Source organism: Oryctolagus cuniculus, chromosome 9 (assembly GCF_051225735.1).
Source record: "Oryctolagus cuniculus isolate XC-2025 breed Fujian yellow rabbit chromosome 9, ASM5122573v1, whole genome shotgun sequence".
NCBI classification, from domain to species: domain Eukaryota; kingdom Metazoa; phylum Chordata; class Mammalia; order Lagomorpha; family Leporidae; genus Oryctolagus; species Oryctolagus cuniculus.
The window spans coordinates 108,438,038-108,455,752 of NC_142875.1; the positions used below are offsets into that span (position 1 = coordinate 108,438,038).

General features: G+C 41.6%; 1 protein-coding gene and 1 long non-coding RNA gene across 6 annotated transcripts in view; one reads left to right on the forward strand and one right to left on the reverse strand.

The window, feature by feature from the left end:
* Window positions 1-241: 241 nt before the first annotated feature.
* Window positions 242-17,685, forward strand: LOC103345394 (uncharacterized). Its single transcript, XR_011378992.2, has 2 exons — window positions 242-497; window positions 17,496-17,685. It is a non-coding gene; the product is annotated as an uncharacterized LOC103345394 (long non-coding RNA).
* Window positions 6,553-17,715, reverse strand: part of STYK1 (STY kinase 1) — a 53,663-nt gene continuing 42,500 nt past the window's right edge. For 3 of the 5 annotated variants that reach the window (XM_089304584.1, XM_070049378.2, XM_089304585.1), the window contains exons 5-10: window positions 17,000-17,181; window positions 15,885-15,968; window positions 14,048-14,256; window positions 12,150-12,190; window positions 11,372-11,468; window positions 8,083-8,428 (exon numbers count right to left, since the gene is read on the reverse strand). In XM_089304584.1, the coding sequence (XP_089160710.1) occupies window positions 8,224-8,428; window positions 11,372-11,468; window positions 12,150-12,190; window positions 14,048-14,256; window positions 15,885-15,968; window positions 17,000-17,181 (818 nt within the window). In that variant the 3' untranslated portion in view covers window positions 8,083-8,223. Of the gene's footprint in view, window positions 8,429-11,371; window positions 11,469-12,149; window positions 12,191-14,047; window positions 14,257-15,884; window positions 15,969-16,999; window positions 17,182-17,715 lie in introns of all 5 variants that reach the window. The other 2 variants (XM_008249399.5, XM_002722156.6) reach the window with 2 other exon arrangements.

Below are 17,715 nucleotides of genomic sequence, written 5' to 3' on the forward strand. Positions count from 1 at the left end.
AAGTGCGTCATCGCGGGCGCGTCCCTTGCGTCTCCGGGAAGGCCCGGAGGTGAGCGTGAAAGGCCCGGAGTGGGATTCCTTTAGTAGGATCGAACACGTACTGTTTGCAAAATGAAGTAGCTTACTTTACATTAGCAAAGAATGTAAGTGTGAAAATATAATAGCATTTTGAAACTAAATAGCTTTTCTGGGGGGTGCCGGGGGGGGGGGGGGCTCCCAGTTCTCGCGATAGGCTGTGACGTGGGTGTGGCTTCATTCCCCTCTAGCCGGTGGGAGGAGGAAAGATAAAGGCCAGAGGTGGGGTAGCTGACCCGAGGGTGCGGCTTGTTTCTCCTTCCTGGTTGGGTCCTACTTGGGGCCTTCCCCGTTTGGATAACGATGCTGGTTATCCATCGGACGAGAGGCTGGAGGTTTTGAAAAACACGTGAAGCTGAAAGGACCCGGCAGTCTGTCAGAGTCCTTTCAATAGTAGAACATCGAGGTACTTCGTTCATTCGGTAAGGGCTTAGAAGCCTGTGGAGTGTTTGCGGTTTGACTTAGAGCAAGTAAGGTTTGGAATCCGTGCATTGGGAATAGGAAAGAACACTCCTGTGTGGGATAGTTTTAGAGGGCAGAGGAGAGCAGGATGGATTTTTATACAAAGTCTGCTTTCACCGTTCCTGATTACCCCTTCTTAGCAATGCACAGAGGAAACTTATCTATTGGAGGACAAACAGACTTCGGTGGGATTGAGTAAAAGTCGTAGAAGACGGAGATTCAATCCCAACAGTAGCCCTACCGAATCTTGGGCAAGTCACTTCCTCTAAGCTTGTTTGTCAGAGAATTGTGTGGTAATGGACTTTGCCAAGCCCACAGACTGTTGAGAAGATTGGATGAGATTATTATGTTTAAAAAAAAAAACAAAACTGCAATTTGTAAGACATGAGTCTTAGCAGACATTTCCTGTGTGCCAGAGACAGTTGGACAATGGTAGTAAAAAGAAAAAAGCCGTTTGCACTGTAGCCTAGAAAAGAAAGCAAACATGTAAGACAAACCCGAGCACAAGGGGGCGACTGCTATAATAAAGTGCTAAGTGTAAAACAGCTGGTAACACAGCACAGGAAGCCATTCTGCTGTGCAGTAGGAAAATTCGAAGAAAGGGAAGTATCAGAGAAGGCTTGTGAAAAGAGATGTTATTTGAACTGGGCCTTGATGTGTGAATTCTGTATGCCAATGGAAAAGCATTCCAACCAGAGGATGAGCTAAAACAAGGTGGTGTGAAAACGCATGCCAAGAAACTCAGGGTAGCTGGAAGGTAAAGTTCATGGAAGTGGAGTGACTAGAAAGGATGATTCAGCCAGATTATTTTGAGACTATGTTAACAGTTGTATAATTACTTATCAGGAAAAATGATTCAGTTCTTACTATAGACCACCATTTGAAAACACAAAAGAAAAATAAAGCACCAAGCCATACCACTAGGTTAAGTTGCCAGTCCAATTTGCCCTGGATTGTGCAGGTTCCTGTGATATGAAACTTCCTGCTTTAAAACCTGGAGAGTCCCAGGAAAGATGGGGTGAGTTGGTTACCCAGGATTAATTCACATAAACTTGAGCATAATATTTCATAGTATTTCTGAAAATACTGGTTGTGGTCCATCTAGTTGAATTACATGAGAAGCTTCATTCAATATCTTCAGATTCTCTGATGTATATTCTTCAGATTTTGGCACATGGCCCATGTTTATTTTTAGGTATGCCTAAATACAGCTGTGGATACCAGAATTTGTGACTATGTAAATAGAATTTATGGAATGCACTGATCTTTGTAGATCAGTTACTGTGTTGATCCCCTAAGAAGACTTAAGAGTTCAAGACTAATCCACTTTTTAAAGATGAAATACAGAACTATATTTACCTGACTATTCATATCTTTTTTTTTTTTAAAGATTTGTTTATTTGAAAGGCAGAGTTACTGAGAGAAAGGGGGAAGAGATAGATCTTCCATCCTCTGCTTCACTCCGCAAATGGCTGCAACAACCAAAGCCAGGAGCTTCTTCCAGGTCTCCCACATGGGTGCAGGGGCTCAAGCACTTGGACTATGTTCTGCTGCTTTCCTAGGCACATTGGCAGGGAGCTGGACTGGAAGTGCAGCAGCTGGGACTAGAACCCATGCTTGTATGGGATGCCACTACTGAAGGTGATGGCTTTTTCTGCTGTGCCACAGCACTGGCCTCCAACTATTCATATCTTAAAGCAAAAGTGTACCCATTGTGTCAGGACAAGAACTACAAAGTGATCACACTTTGATCACATGTGCCTCATGTCACTGAATAACTGAATTCTTTCATATTTTTATTTATTATTTTTAAATGCTCATTCCATTTGAAAGGCAGAAAGACAAAGATCTTCCACCTGCTGGCTTACTCTCAAATGCTCGCAATACCCAGCCAGAAATCAATCTGGGTCTCCCATATGGTGGCCTGGAACCAAGTACTTGAGCCATCACCTGCTGCCTCCCAGGGTGTGCATTACTAGAATGCTGAATTGGAAGCAGAGGGGCTTGGGACTCTCTCCAACCAGGCACTCTGATAATAAGATGTGGGCATCTCAAGTGGCGTCTTAAATCTCTGTGCCAAATGCCTGCCCCAGGAACAGAATTCCTAATTTGATTAATTTTGATTACCAGTTAAAGAACTCCACGTGACTAGTAGCTATTGTGTTGGTCAGCACAGATATAGGAAACTTTTCATGAAAATATTTTGTGGGTGTTTTTATAAACAAAAGTTATGTATGTATGTATTTGAAAGAGAGGGAAGGAGAGAGGGAGGCGTGGGGGGAGAGAGAGGTATCTTTCAATCATTGGTTTACTCAAATGGCTATAACATCCAAGACTGTGCCAAGCAGAAGCAAGGAGCCACGAACTCCACCTGAGTCTCCCACATGAGTAGCACAAGCCCAGGTACTTGAGCCATCCTCAGCTGCCTTCCCAGGTAAATTAATAGGGAGCTGGATTGGGACCAGAGATTTGGGATTTGAACTGGCATTCTGATATTGGAGGCCAGTGTAGCAAGCCATGGTGGCTAAACCCACTGTGCTATAACACTGGCCCCTGTAACTGTTTTTCAATCTCAGTTGCTTCAAATTAGTGCAGACTTAATGATAACTCCACAGTTTACTTATGGAAAAAAAAAAGTTTGAGCTACTAAAATGAAGCCAAAGCACTATTTTTGTCCTTGCTAACAGAGTGGTCAACTTCAAAGCACCTGTGAAGTAGATAAGGAATGTTTTATTACCAATTCTAACTGAAATGGAGCCTAATATTTGTTCAGGTATACAATATTCATTGACACAATAATGATTCTTCTGTAGAGTTTCTATGTTCTTTTCCTTGAGCTTCAAGGTGATGAATCAATTTAGGGGGCTATCACCAAAGAAAGTTATATCTTATAATTGTTAACATTTAAAATGTTCTACTGATTTTTCCTACATAGAAAGTTCTCTCTTCATTTGATCACACTTTTATGTCTCATGTGTCCTCCAAATTCTTTTTTGCCTCTTTATTTAAAAGAGCCAAATTATTCTGACTTCTGATTTTCAGAAGTATGTTCTACCTTCATTGTAATAAACACTGTAGATAATAGTCTAATGTTTTTGTTTGGTTTACTGTATCATTATTTTTTGATTAGCTTTGACTTTGTGAAAGCAGTCAGGCCTATCTCATCCCGTTAAATGGATCAGAGTAGTAAGTCAAATATATATGTTCTAACAGAGCATGCTAATAAAGTGGTTTAAAATGAGAAAAAGGAAGAATGAGTTAGCCTCTTTCGGTCCTTATTCCATCTACCTACCTTTCTCTTTTTTGTAATGGACATCCCTTATGGATTTTAGCCTATCTTTTGTTTGTTTTAAACTACTCAGCGATATTTCTTTCTAAGTAAGAGACTCACCATCATGCAGAAACATCAAACTTACCATATCATTTTTTTATCAGATATGTTTATGTATGGTGAGCACATGGAGCTATATCTAGGTTATAATGATATGATGCTATATTTAATTCCATTATCCAATCTAAGAACTTTTTTTGCAGAGTACAGCTTCAAAGACATAGCATAACCTTTAACTATTGTGCTTCAAATAGATTGTTAAATTAAGAATAATAGGAGGTCCTCTGGTCTTCCATTGTAATAGCTACTTGATTATTTAAGTAAATCAGTGTGGTAAAGCAAAAAAAATTTTTTTGAATTAGGTCAACAAGCTTAAGTTCAAGAAACTTCTATTAACTTTTTTCTTTTAAAAATGGTGAAAAGTGCCACTATTATTCAGTTTCCATAACAGTAACTGCCAGTTCATATTATTCTATGCAAAACTAGATTGTTAAGTTTCCTTTAGCCGCTTTACCTAGGCATATGTTTGCCCAGTTCCTAACTGTTGTTATTTTTTTAATATAGAGCATAAAAACAAAACTGTAGGAAGGCTGTTCAAAACAATAAAAATATGAATTCCACTTGATTAAATGGTGACTGTTTTAATTCTGTTTTGCATTCATTACCTTTGAAGTACCTAGTTTTGTCTATAAAATATCTAGATACCAGAAATAAAACCTCAGATATGTGGCCAGCGCTGTGGCACAGCAGGTTAAAGCCCTGGCCTGAAGCCGGCATTCCATATGGGCACCGGTTCTAGTCCTGGCTGTTCCTCTTCCATCCGGCTCTCTGCTATGGCCTAGAATAGCAGTACAAGATGGCCCAAGTCATTGGGCCCCTGCACCACATGGGAGACCTGGAAGAAGCTCCTGGCTCCTGGCTTTGGATTGGCGCAGCTCCAGCCATTGCAGCCCTCTGGGGAGTGAACCAGTGGATGGAAGACCTCTCTCTCTGCCTCCACCTCTCTCTGTAACTCTGTTGTTCAAATAAATAAAATAAATCTTTAAAAAAAAAAAAAACCCTCAGACACAAAATCCTCCTTTCAAAAAAAGCCAAGTGAGGAGAAGTTACTGGTTTCTAAGGATCAGAGTTCCTGTTTCCATTTTTCCAGGCCTATATTCAGGAAAATAAATAAATTAGGGTAAAGTTTAAAATGCTAATTGTCTGCTTCTTTCCCTCCTACCAAAACAAATATGCATGGATCCTTTGAAAGGTTCATTCTGCATTTCACTGTACCACTATCCCTCTCACCATGTGCAGCCCCTATGCTTCCTTGAAGTTCCTCAAACAATGCTTCTTGCCCTGGAGTTTTCACCAATGTAGTGCATTCCTGGAAGGCTCTTCCCACTGTCTTCCCTACCCATCCCTAAGGTCTCAAGTTAAATGCTGTATCTTCAAAGATACAGCATACTTCTTTCTATCCTATGATTTCTTTTGATAGTGCTTAATATAATTTGTAACTAAAAGATACCCACACAAATAAATATACAGTCTCTTAGCTTCTGAACTAATCAAAAATCTCCTTGTTTTTATTTATTTATTTTTTTATCCAACACCTGGCATCCAGTGTCTGGCACAGTGAGTCAGTATTCAGTATCTGTGTGACTATGGCAGCGCAGTGGGAGAAGTTGCTGTTTGGGATGCTGCATCCCATATTGGAGTGCCTGCATTGAAGTCTCATCGCCACTTCCTATCCAGATTCCTGTTAATCTGTGCACCCTGGGAGGAAGCAGATGATGGCTCAAGTGCTTGGGGTCTGCAACCCCTGTGGGAGACCCAGATAGGATCCCTTTTTTGAAAAACATTGACTTTACCATTTTATTCATGTGTTGTTTGTTGTCTCCTGACTTAAGCCTGCCCCAGCCTCTGCTGTCGTGGGCATTTGGGGAATGAACTCACAGATGGAAGACTTCTCAATATTTCTGCTTCCTTATCATTGTCTCTCCCTTTCAAATGAATAAATAAACATTTAAAAGTTTCATTTTAAGTACGTGAACAAATAAATACTTTGTAAATTTGACTTAAAGGAACATCTGAGAAACAATGGAATTTCCCCAGAAACTTATTGTTTGTTCCAAGCCACTCTACCTCCCTTCTATTGCCATCCACTGCCCATTTAAATCCCAACAAATCATTGAGAAGTTTCCAGGAGTAACAGAATCAGTCTTTATTTGGCTAACTCATCATGACTCCATCAAGTTTCCAACTCCTACATCATTTTTAGCTGTCATTTTTCCTTCAGCAGCTTTAGATCCCAGCATTCTATTTTTTTTTTAATTTACTTACTTGGACAGTCAGAGTTAGAGAGATGGAGAGAGAGAGTGAGAGACAGAGATCTTCCATCTTTTGGTTCACACCTCACATGGCCACAAGAGCCAGGGCTGGACCAGGCCAAAGCCAGGAGCTTCATCCAGGTCTCCCAAACAGTTGAGCCATGCTCTGCTGCTTTTTGTGCACAATAGCAGAGAGCTGGATCAGAAGTGGAGCCAAGCAGCCAGGACACAAACCGGCGCCCATATGGGATGCTGGGGTCACAGGCAGCAGCTTTACCTGCTATGCCACAATGTTGGCCTCCAGCCCAGTGTTCTTTAAAATTACAGATCATCATATTCAACAGATTTGCTCTCATCATGATACTTTTAATATTTTTTAAAATTTTTGTATTTATTTATTTGAGAGACAGAGATGGAGAGACAGAGAAAGGTCTTCCATCCACTGATTCACTCCCCAGTGGCCCCAACAGCCAGAACTGAGCTAATCCGAAGCCAGGACCCAAGAGCTGGATTGGAAGAGGAGCCAGGACACAAACCAGCACCTATATAGGATGCCAGTGCTGCAGGCAGAGGCCCAGCCTACTATGCCACAGTGCCGACCCCTATCTTTAATATTTTGAAATAGGAATATTATTGTCATCCAGAAGTTCACACAAAAATGGTGACATCAGGGGCAGCAGTTAAGATAGCACTTGGGATGCCTGTATCCCATATGGGAGTGTGGGGTTTGAGTCCTGACTCTGCTTTAGACTCCAGCTTCCTGCTAATGCACATCCTGGGAGGCTGCGGGTGATGGCTGAAGCACTTTGATCTCTGCCACCCATGTGGGAGACCCAGATTGAGTTCTCAGCTCCTGATTTTGGCCTGGCCCAGCACCAGCTCTTACAGGCATGAGGGTAAACCAGTGGATAGGATGTCTTGATATTCTCTATTTCCCTCTCTCTCTCTCTCTCTCTCTCTCTCTCAAATACATACATACTTTTTTGAAAAACATTGACTTTACCATTTTATTCATGTGTTGTTTGTTGTACCATGCCATTATCTACAGGCCTTTCCAGCTTTGTACTGTCACAGACCAAGGCTTTCTTCTGGGTCACAGATTTTATATGAAATCTATTTGGAAGATTCTGGGTTAGGAAGGGCACAAGACAGGAAACTAACATTTATTGAGCACTGTTTTATGCCAGACACTGCACAAATACATACTCTCATTCAATCCTTCTGTGAGTTGGATATTATCCCCATTTCACACATAAAGAATCCCTTTTCTGACAATGTAGGTTGTCCCTTAAATTTTTCTGTTGAATTAACTTCTAGGCATTTACCTTTATCTTCTCTATTGTAGAAATACTTTGGCAGCTGTGAACCAGAAAATCGTACTTCCATTTAATGAGTATTAATTTAATGATATTTCACCATGAAGCTACCATCCTTCCATATCAGATTACATACATGCTTTTCTAACCCCTCTTAAAGACTTCTAAACCACCAAACCTTCATACTTAGCCATCACAATCCTTATTCATTACACCCATGTGCATACACACAAACACACACACACATACACAGATTTGGGTCCACACCTACACTCCTGAAGCAAATTAAATCTTGTATATTCTTTCTCATCCACTCTCTCATTGGATTTCTGTTCCTCTGGACTTTGTAGGAGTCTAGATAAAAACATTCTTCAGGAGTAAACTAACCTTGGGTGGGAGATACCAGCTCATGTTTGTCATGTCCCAACAAACACTGCAGATTTCTGATACCTGCTGGGCTGTAACGTTTTCCACCACTGCTCCCCCAGGGTCTATCAAAATGGGACTGATAACGAATTCCTGAGCTCAAAGAGATATGTGTGGAGAGCCTCATCCAACATCATTTTAGAATTCTAGGGAAATGGTTAGGGAGAGATCCAGAATGCTTGTCCCATTTCTCCCTTTATCTCTCCCCCAGAAAGTCTGTTCTTTGTTCTTGGAGGAAAACTGTTTCGAAGAGCATACAGTCGTCCATGAGTGTTTCCTGCTGGAGTGGGGGGTGGGGCCGTCAAAGGATGCTGTAGCTGTAGGAGAGGCTGTTTACACTGATGCCGGCCACGGCTGCATACAGTTCAGGCACCACCAACTCTGGCACTTGCAACACAGCCTTGTCATCTGCAGTTCTAGCAGCAGCTTCAAGGCGCACACGCAGCTCTCTAGGCAGAGGGCGGCTGTCCTCACTCCAGCGCCAGCAGGACTTCATAATATTATACCTGAGAGGCGAACAAGAGAAATTTGACTAGGCAAGTGTATGAGGAGAGAGAGTACCCCTTCCCACAAACATTCACAACAACATCACTCTGGTTTCCTCTCATTTACTGGACAATGCAGAGTGGAAAAAAGTGTTCTGCCATACTCTTTGTAGTTTAAAAAATGCATAGTGTATGCTAAACCAGCAGTGCTAGGACTGGATGTATACCTTTTTTATTCTGTAATACAAGATGGAGCTTTTAACCATTTACTGTATCGCCCCACACTTTATGTTGGCTTTTCATGTGATTTCAGTGATCTCCTCATTAAAGCATTAAGTTCTGGCCAGCGCCGCGGCTCACTAGGCTAATCCTCCACCTAGCGGCGCCGGCACACCAAGTTCTAGTCCTGGTCGGGGCACCGGATTCTGTCCTGGTTTCCCTTCTTCCGGGCCAGCTCTCTGCTGTGGCCAGGAAGTGCAGTGGAGGATGGCCCAAGTACTTGGGCCCTGCACCCCATGGGAGACCAGGATGGGTACCTGGCTCCTGCCATCGGATCAGCGCGGTGCACGGCCGCAGCGCACCGGCTGTGGCAGCCATTGGAGGGTGAACCAACGGCAAAGGAAGACCTTTCTCTCTCTCTCTCTCTCTCTCACTGTCCACTCTGCCTGTCGAAAAAAAAAAAAAGTTTCTCTCTCTCTCTCTCTCTCTCTCTCTCTCTCTCCACCTCTCCCCCCTCTCTGTTTCCCCTCTCTTTCTCCCTTTTCCTTCTTCTCTGTAACTCTGCTTTTCAAAAAAAAAAAAAAATTAAGTTCTGTAAGGTCATGCACTTTGTCAGGTGTCTCCCCTAGTATAAAGAACAGCCTTTAAAAAATTATATATTTCAGCCGGTGCCGCGGCTCAATAGGCTAATCCTCCACCTGCAGCACCGGCATCCCGGGTTCTAGTCCTGGTTGGGGTATCGGGTTCTGTCCCGGTTGCTCCTCTTCCAGTCCAGCTCTCTGCTGTGGCCGGGAAGTGCAGTGGAGAGTGGCCCAAGTCCTTGGGCCCTGCACCCACATGGGAGACCAGGGGAAGCATCTGGCTCCTGGCTTCCAATCAGCGGGGTGCGCCAGCCGCAATGCGCCGGCAGCAGTGGCCATTGGAGGGTGAACCAACGGAAAAGGAAGACCTTTCTCTCTGTCTCTCTCACTGTCCACTCTGCCTGTCAAAAAAGTATATATTTCAGAGGCAGAGAGACATACGGACAGAGAGACAGAGATAGAAAGAGCTCCCATCATTGATTCAGCTAGGCTGAAGCTGGGAGCCAGGAACTCAATCCAAGTCTCCCCTGTGGGCAGTAGGAGCCCAATTATTTAAGCCATCATCACTGCCTCCCAAGGTTTGCATTAGCAGGAAACTAAGATCAGGAGCTGCGGATCACACATAGGCATACTAATAATGGCGTGCTTGCATCCTAACCAGCATCTTAGCTGTAAGGCTAAGCTTCCACCGCAAGGACAGCCATACAAGAAAACATAGAAGAAATACCTGTCAGCCAGAATTATTACACTCTGTGTGTGTGTGCTTGTAGTTAAGATATTTAAACATTATAATCAGCTCAATACAGTAACTGTTTATTGTAGGGAAAACCAGGTGTTGGAAACTTAACCCTTCCATGCTGACAAATTACAAAATAGCAACAGTTGTCATACAAATATTCATTAGCATATTAGTTGCCTTCCTAGACACAATTGAAACTTTCCTTATGTTTTCTAATAGTCCCTTTTAAACTACTGGTGGTAATTTTGTTTCACTGTCTGCTTCCAAGTTGGTTTACCAGCTGTCCCTTCCTGCCGACACTATTGGATCCTCCTGTTGCTGCTTTCTAATTTCTTCTTACTTTCCCTCTTCTGTTAGGCTTCTATCTGCTGGGAGCTGGGAAAACACAAGTCATTAGTTTCAAAAAGTTAAATATTAAATAAGAGCCATTATAGCCAGAATGAGTAATTGCAATGCAATGAATTTTATCATCTGCTATCTTTGAACTGAAGCTGGCAGCACACTGATATTTAGACAAGTAAAACACCATTGCTCTTGCACTGAGTTTGGTCTGCACTCTATCAATTTTCAAACGTCCCTGTGGAACTAAATTTGATCAAACTCAGATTTCTCATATGCTTCTCAGTGGTTGCTTCAACATCAGAGGGGAACAGAAATATATATATATATATATATGCACACACACAAACATACATACATATATGTATATATAAGAGGGTACTTTTAAAAACTGGTGGAAATTAAGTTAACATACAAGTTCATTTTGGTGCAAAAAAAAAATGAAATCCATGTATATATGAGGGCTGGTGCTGTGGCACAGTAGGTTAAGCCTTCACCTGTGATACTGGCATCCCATATGGGCTCTGGTTCATGTCCCAGCTGCTGCTTTTCTGATTCAGCTCTCTGCTATGGCCTGGGAAAGCAGTAGAAGATGGCTCAAGCGCTTGGGCCCCTCCATCCACGTGAGACACCTGGTAGAAGTTCCTGGCTCCTGGCTTCAGATCATCTCAGCTCTGGCCGTTGCAGTCATTTGGGAGTGAACCAGCAGAGAAAAGACCTCTCTGTCTCTGTCTGTAACTCTCTCTCTCAAATAAATAAATAAATAAATCTTTTTAAAAAATATTCGTGGAAAATGCACATTATGAAAACCTATGCATGGAATTCAAAAATATCTTATATTAAAATAACTTATCCTTTAATTCCATTTTCCATAAATTTTTCAAGTATCTTGATATGTGTATAGGATGTGTATGCATCCGTGACATAGGAGCAGACATGTTTTCACTGTATGGGTTTGGTCGAAGGCTACAAATTATCATCTAAGGACAGCTGAGGGTCATCTAAGTCACTTTGAAAACGGCACACTGGGTAGGGAGCAAGAAAGATTTGAATTGAGCAAAGAGAAGGCCTTTAAAACCCACGTACATGGTGTGTTTGCAGCTACTGGGTCTCTTCATGATTTTCCTTCTCTGGAGATGCTGCAGGATGCTGGTGGGAGGGACTTCAGGATATGGTGGTGCTCCTGGCAGCACAGGAAGAACCCGAAAAGCAAAAGAGTTTAGAGCTTAACACACTAAAGTATTAATGATAACTAACATTACTGTCCATTCCCTTAATCACCCACAGAAGGTATAGTCACAGGAAAAATACTGGATCCAATATAGTTGCTCCCAGTGATCAGGTAAGGATGTAGTTTAGAAAATTTTGAGGAAAGATGTTTTGGGGAAAAACTGATAAAAGAGAAATTTTGAGTCTTTAAGAAAGTGATAAAATAATGCAAAGGAATAAGGCCTACCACCTACTACCCATAACATGAAAAGGTGCTACAATTTCTCAATAAAATGGATTAAAAAGCCTGAATAAAATATTTTTTATGTTTATGCAAGATCACTTTGGAAATTATTCTTCGGATTTGAAAACATCCCTTGAAATTGGTGAAGGAAGGAAGGAAGGAAGGAAAGAAGGAAGGAAGAAGAGAGAGAAGAGGAAGAGAGTAAAAGTTAAGAGAAGGACAAAGAGGGAGGGTGGGAGGAGGGGGGGGACAATCACTTTGCAACACTTCTCAGGTATCAGTCTTGAATTTCATGTTAATCCAATTCATACTTCAAGGCTTATACCGAAACCCTTTCTCAAAGCACACATCCTCCAGCCCCCAAATAAACATTCTTGCTTATCTGCACAATGCTTTGGGGACCACTCTTACCTAGAGTCACCATCTCATATAGCAGGATCCCAAAAGACCAACTGCAAGAGAAACAAATCCACCCATTTAATGTCTACTTTTGCCTTCCCTAAAGACACTTAAGTATCTGAAGCCTTCAGTAAGAACCCCGTCAGGAAGATAATGACAGAGAACCCAGGGTGTCTGATAAAACAAGCAGAGTAATAATACCATTAGAAGGCATTTGAAGACTGTATCAGTGTCTCTTTCCTATCTCACATGAATATTCACAAAAACAGACATTTACTATTCTTTGCCAACACACAAATGCACATGTGTGCAATCACACACACTCACCTAAACATAAAAAATTTCTCTCTGTGTCATTTTCATCCTTCCAATCCCTCTCCACTGAGGTTCCACCAACATTTAGTCTTAGTACAAGGCCTGTTTATCCACTATTTCCTTAGTATAGCTCATTGTTTGAACCTAGGAAAGCTATTAACAGAGCAATCTTTAAATGTAGTTGCAATAGGTATTTACCTAAGGAATATGACTTGAGAAATGTATGTCGCTATTTTACAATAGCATCATTGAATCAGTATTCCCATTACCTCCAGATGTCTATCACAAAGAAGATGTCAGTGAAGCAGCAGTGGAAGTCTTTTAATTGACCCTCCGTATTAACAGGTGTCCTATATTTCCTCTGCTGCTTATGATGATCATGGCTAATGGGACAGTCAGCATGACACCTATGCGCTTCTTCAAGCAGCTGAGTTCTGAGTGTTTTTTGTTTTTTGTTTGTTTGTTTGTTTTGTCAGGCAGAGTGGATAGTGAGAGAGAGAGACAGAAAGGTCTTCCTTTTGCCATTGGTTCACCCTCCAATGTCTGCCATGGCTGGCACGCTGCGGCCGGTGCACCGCGCTGATCCAAAGGCAGGAGCCAGGTGCTTCTGGTCTCCCATGGGGTGCAGGGCCCAAGCACTTGGGCCACCCTCCACTGCACTCCCGGGCCACAGCAGAGAGCTGGCCTGGAAGAGGGGCAACCGGGACAGAATCTGGTGCCCCAACCGGGACTAGAACCCAGTGTGCCGGCGCCGCTAGGTGGAGGATTAGCCTATTGAGCCACAGCGCCAGCCCAAGCAGCTGAGTTGTGTAGTCACCGATAGTCATTTGTGATTCTTTTCAATCCTGTTCATGTCTGTTGTACAACTGATTGTAATTAGGGTAATTATGTAATCCAGTAAACAGTATACAAATGATTAAATATGAATGCACAAGAGTGTTATCGCCCTGAAAACTAAGTTTACTGCTTTAAAGTATTCCAAACAAATATGCTGCTAAAAACAGGTGTTGTGATTTGAGACAAGTAGAACATTCAGAAAAATTGAAAGACTGACAAATAAAAGTATGTCATTGTAAAAGTTAAAAGAAAAATAAGAAAGGAAGGAGGGAGGGAGGGTAGGGTGGGGAGTATCATTATGCTCTTAAAACTGTATATATGAAATATATGAAATGTGTTCCCTTTATATAAATAAAAAAATTCTAAAAGATTGGCAAATATACATTTATATATTCTAGGTTAAAATAAATTATTTGAGGTATGTATATTATTTTGCTAATTCCTAGTTTGCCTGGCCTTTGGAACAACTGGCCTCACCTTCTTTAGATAAGAGATTCTGCTGGGCTAAGTCCTCAGATACTGGTGTGAGTAATCATTTCGTTTTTCTTTCCTAATGAAGGCTGCTAAAGCAGAAGGAATACCGAAAAGGCACTAACAAAGAGTGCAGCCAGATGCAAGACATGAGCTCCATCACACTGCTTTTCTGACTTCTCAGTAGAGCTTTCATTTGTAGATGCAATGGGCAACAAACCCAGTCATGTTCAGGAAAGATACCAGCCCATAAAGGAAAGAAACTTATGGGCAGAAACAAACCATACATGTCTGCTCTGATGCCAGCAGGTCTCTGGAGAAGTCGTTCTGGGGAGAGCCACTTGAGAGGTATGGTCCGAGCGGAGGAGATGGCCCCTTGGGTGTGGACTTCGTAAGCCAAGCCCAGCCCACAGAGCTTAGCAGTTAGATCACTTTGGATCAGGATGTTCCTGGCTGCCACATCCCCATGGAACAGATGCTTATCCTCCAGGAATTCCTACGGACCGAACACATGAACATGATCAGGGCTTGGGTCAGAGACGAGGAAAGACAGTGCTAGGGAGCCTCAGTGAGGCGAGGGCATTTTCTACTATGCACGAGTATCATTTAGAATGACAAGTCACTTCCAAACCACGCTGATGAATCAGACATTTTTGCAGGCTGTTCAGGTTCACCAAACTGAGCACATAATCCAAATGACACTAATACTGCATTTTGAAAAGCATATTCACCTGCTCTGAGTCAAACCTTGACCCTTGCTTTCTCTCACTTTCCTGTCTGGTAGATTCCTGCTAGAAACTGGAAAAGAGAACAGGTTCTAAGTTTTTAGCAGTAGTCCCAAAAATGAAAAAATAAATACATAATGAAGTTGAATGTCATAACAATGAATTTATATAAAGATTTAAATGGTTTAAATAAGTGGATGGAGTGAGTTTGGAAAGTATCTTTTATTTTTTCCATGGTTATTTTTGTTTTATTTATTTATTAGAGTGACAGAGAGAGATAGGGAGATTGAGATCTTCCATCCACTGATTCACTCCCCAAATATCCACAACTGAGATGGCCAAAGCCAAGAACCAAGAACTCCATCTGAGTCTCTCAAGTGGGAGGCAGGAACCCAAGTGCTTGGACCATTATCTGCTGCCTCCCAAGTGTATGGGTAGAAAGCTGGATCAGATACAGGGGATTAATTAATATGATCAGATATCTCCTTTCTCCCATGGAAACTTTCCCTTTTCTCACCTCACTGCCTCATTTTTTCCCCTCAGACTTCTTGATTCCATTGTGATCCCTAGTATATTTCACTCTTCTAGGTTGTAAAATGAATCAAATACTTAAAATAGTTTCATAGAGCCCTGATATTTTATAGAAAATGTTACTTTTAAGCACAATTATTGAAATAATTTCACAGAAATAATCATCTAAATTTTCAGGATAATTCTGGTAAAGGTGATTTTTTTCCTCTAAAATTCTGAGTTTTTTTTTTTTTTTGTCTTACCTCCTAAATTGGCTTAAAATGAAGGAATTATTTCATTGTCACCCCTTGTCACTCCTTTTCTTCCACTTGTTCTTCCTCCTCTCTTGAAGTATATGTAGTCCTTATCATATCAGTTGCAAATGCAAGTCTCCAGTGAAATGTGTTCTGAACTAGTTTTTCTTGTTCTTGAGGTGTAAAATTGCTTCCCTCCTCCTGATTCAGTAGTCTGTCACCTCTCATTTTCTCTTCCACTGTCATCTCCCAACTTGCTTTCCTATTTGCCCCTTTTACAGCTGGTTTAGTTATATATACAGAGAAGTAAGAGTATCAGATAAATGAGCACACAACTTTGGCCCAGCTTTTGACCTTTAAGACTAAGCTACCTGATAAAATCCTTCTTGTTTCTCCTATAACCTAAATAGACTTTTTGTCTAGAGTTACCAATCCTGTACTATATTATCTAAATAATTTCATAATGAAGGGATTAGAAGTGATATATCAATACTTGAGTTTTTGCACCTAACTTCTATATACTTTTCTTTAAAATATATAACCCATTTTGTAATATGAATGTGGGAAATATGGCATCAAATATCAGGCTAACAAGAGATAACCCTAGCAGCCATTGTCACTTTGGGCAGTCTTACCAGAGCCAAAAGGACCTGCTTTCCAATGTGGTACACTTGTTTTTCTGTGATATCATAGAGAAGGCCATCCATGGTCATCACATCCTAAAGAGAGGGAAGGAAGAAAACCCACAATATCAAAGTGGCATTCACAGATTAGAAATAATATAGGGCAGAGACACTCTCAAATGCAGATATCAAAGCTAAGGAAAATATATAGAAATATAGGAATAGAGACTCAAGGAGAGGCTTCTATGAGAGGTTTTCAGTTATGCAGAGGTTTTCACTGGAATGAAAAAAAATGAAGAATGTTGATGACTAGCAAGGATGAAAGACAAATATCTTCATATATGACTATGCACTGAACAAAGTAGCCACTTTTCTGGAGATGTGTATGTCCCTGAGAGAGAGAGAGAGAGAGAGAGAGAGATTATCCACTCTAACTGAACATTTCTTTGTTGCATGCCTGCCATATACCAGAGCTCATGTTAGAACTTGGATCTACACAAGTGAGCAAAGTAAACATTAGCTGCTGCCTCTGGGGCTTATTGTGAGCCAAAGACTCATGAATAAATAAATGGTTACATACAAGGGTATTTCAAAAAGTTTGTGCAAAATGGAATTAAAAGATGCATTATTATTTTGATGCAAAAACTATTTTTTAAAGATTTTTAAAATTTTATTTGAAAGATGGAGTTACACAGATTGGGGGGGGGGGGAGAGAAAGAGATCTTCCACCTGCTGGTTCACTCCCCAAATGTTCACAATAGCCAGGACTGGGCCAGGCACCAGGCCGAAGTCAGGAACCAAGAGCTTCATCCAAGTGTACCACATGGATGCAGGGGCCCAAGTACTTGGACCATCTTCTGCTGCTTTCCCAGGTACATCAGCAGGGAGCCGGATCAGAAGTGAAGCAGCCTGGATTCAAACCAGTGCCCACAGGGGTTGCCAGCGCTGCAGGCAGTGGCTTAACCTGCTACACTACAATGCCATTCCTAATGCAAATAGTTTTTGAAATCCATGTTATGCTATGATGGTGTCTCTGTATTTTATAATTTTTCATTCTAATTGGCATGTGAACAGCTAATACATCAAGTAAATCCTTTCACTTCTAATATCTCCAGCCCACTGCTCACCCGGCGACAGGTCCAAAGAAAGCTGAGCAGGTCCCCCTGGGCTACATCCTCCAACACCATATACAGCGGCAGCCTCTCTGTGCAGCAGCCTTCCAGTTGCACCAGGTTCTTGTGTTTCCCCAGGTACTGATAGAATTGGATTTGTCCTAAGAAATTCTGCACCTCGTGGAGCCCAGCTGACTCTGCAAGGGAGAGAAGAGCCGGGGCAGGGAGTAGTCAGAGCATGGAGCAGGAAGTACCTTCAGATGATCGTCAAGGTCCCAGAGAGGAAGTAGTGCTGACAAAACATAAGTAGAATGGGGACCAATTAGAATAAGACAATGCTCAAAGTCACTGATATTTCATCAAAGGTCACACAGAATCATAAGCCTTAGAACTGGGTAACCTTTCATCTTCCTAAAATTATAGACAAATGTCCTTTTCATATTAAAATATCATGACTGTCTAAGCCTTTTGATTGATATTCTTGCTTTTTCTTATCTCATTTCTATTTTAGGTACCCTGCATTGCTGGTCTGTATTATGAGAGGAGGAGGAGGAGAGGAAGAGGAACACAGTACTAGGAAAGGGTATGGAATATTGGAGACAATAGCCTCAATCCTGGTCCAAGTAACATCCAATATGGAAAAACCAGTTCTAACAGCCTCAGTTGGCAAGAATAAGTGAGGAAAATAAAGAATACAAAAAGAACATTCTGTCTCAAGCTTCCATCCTCTG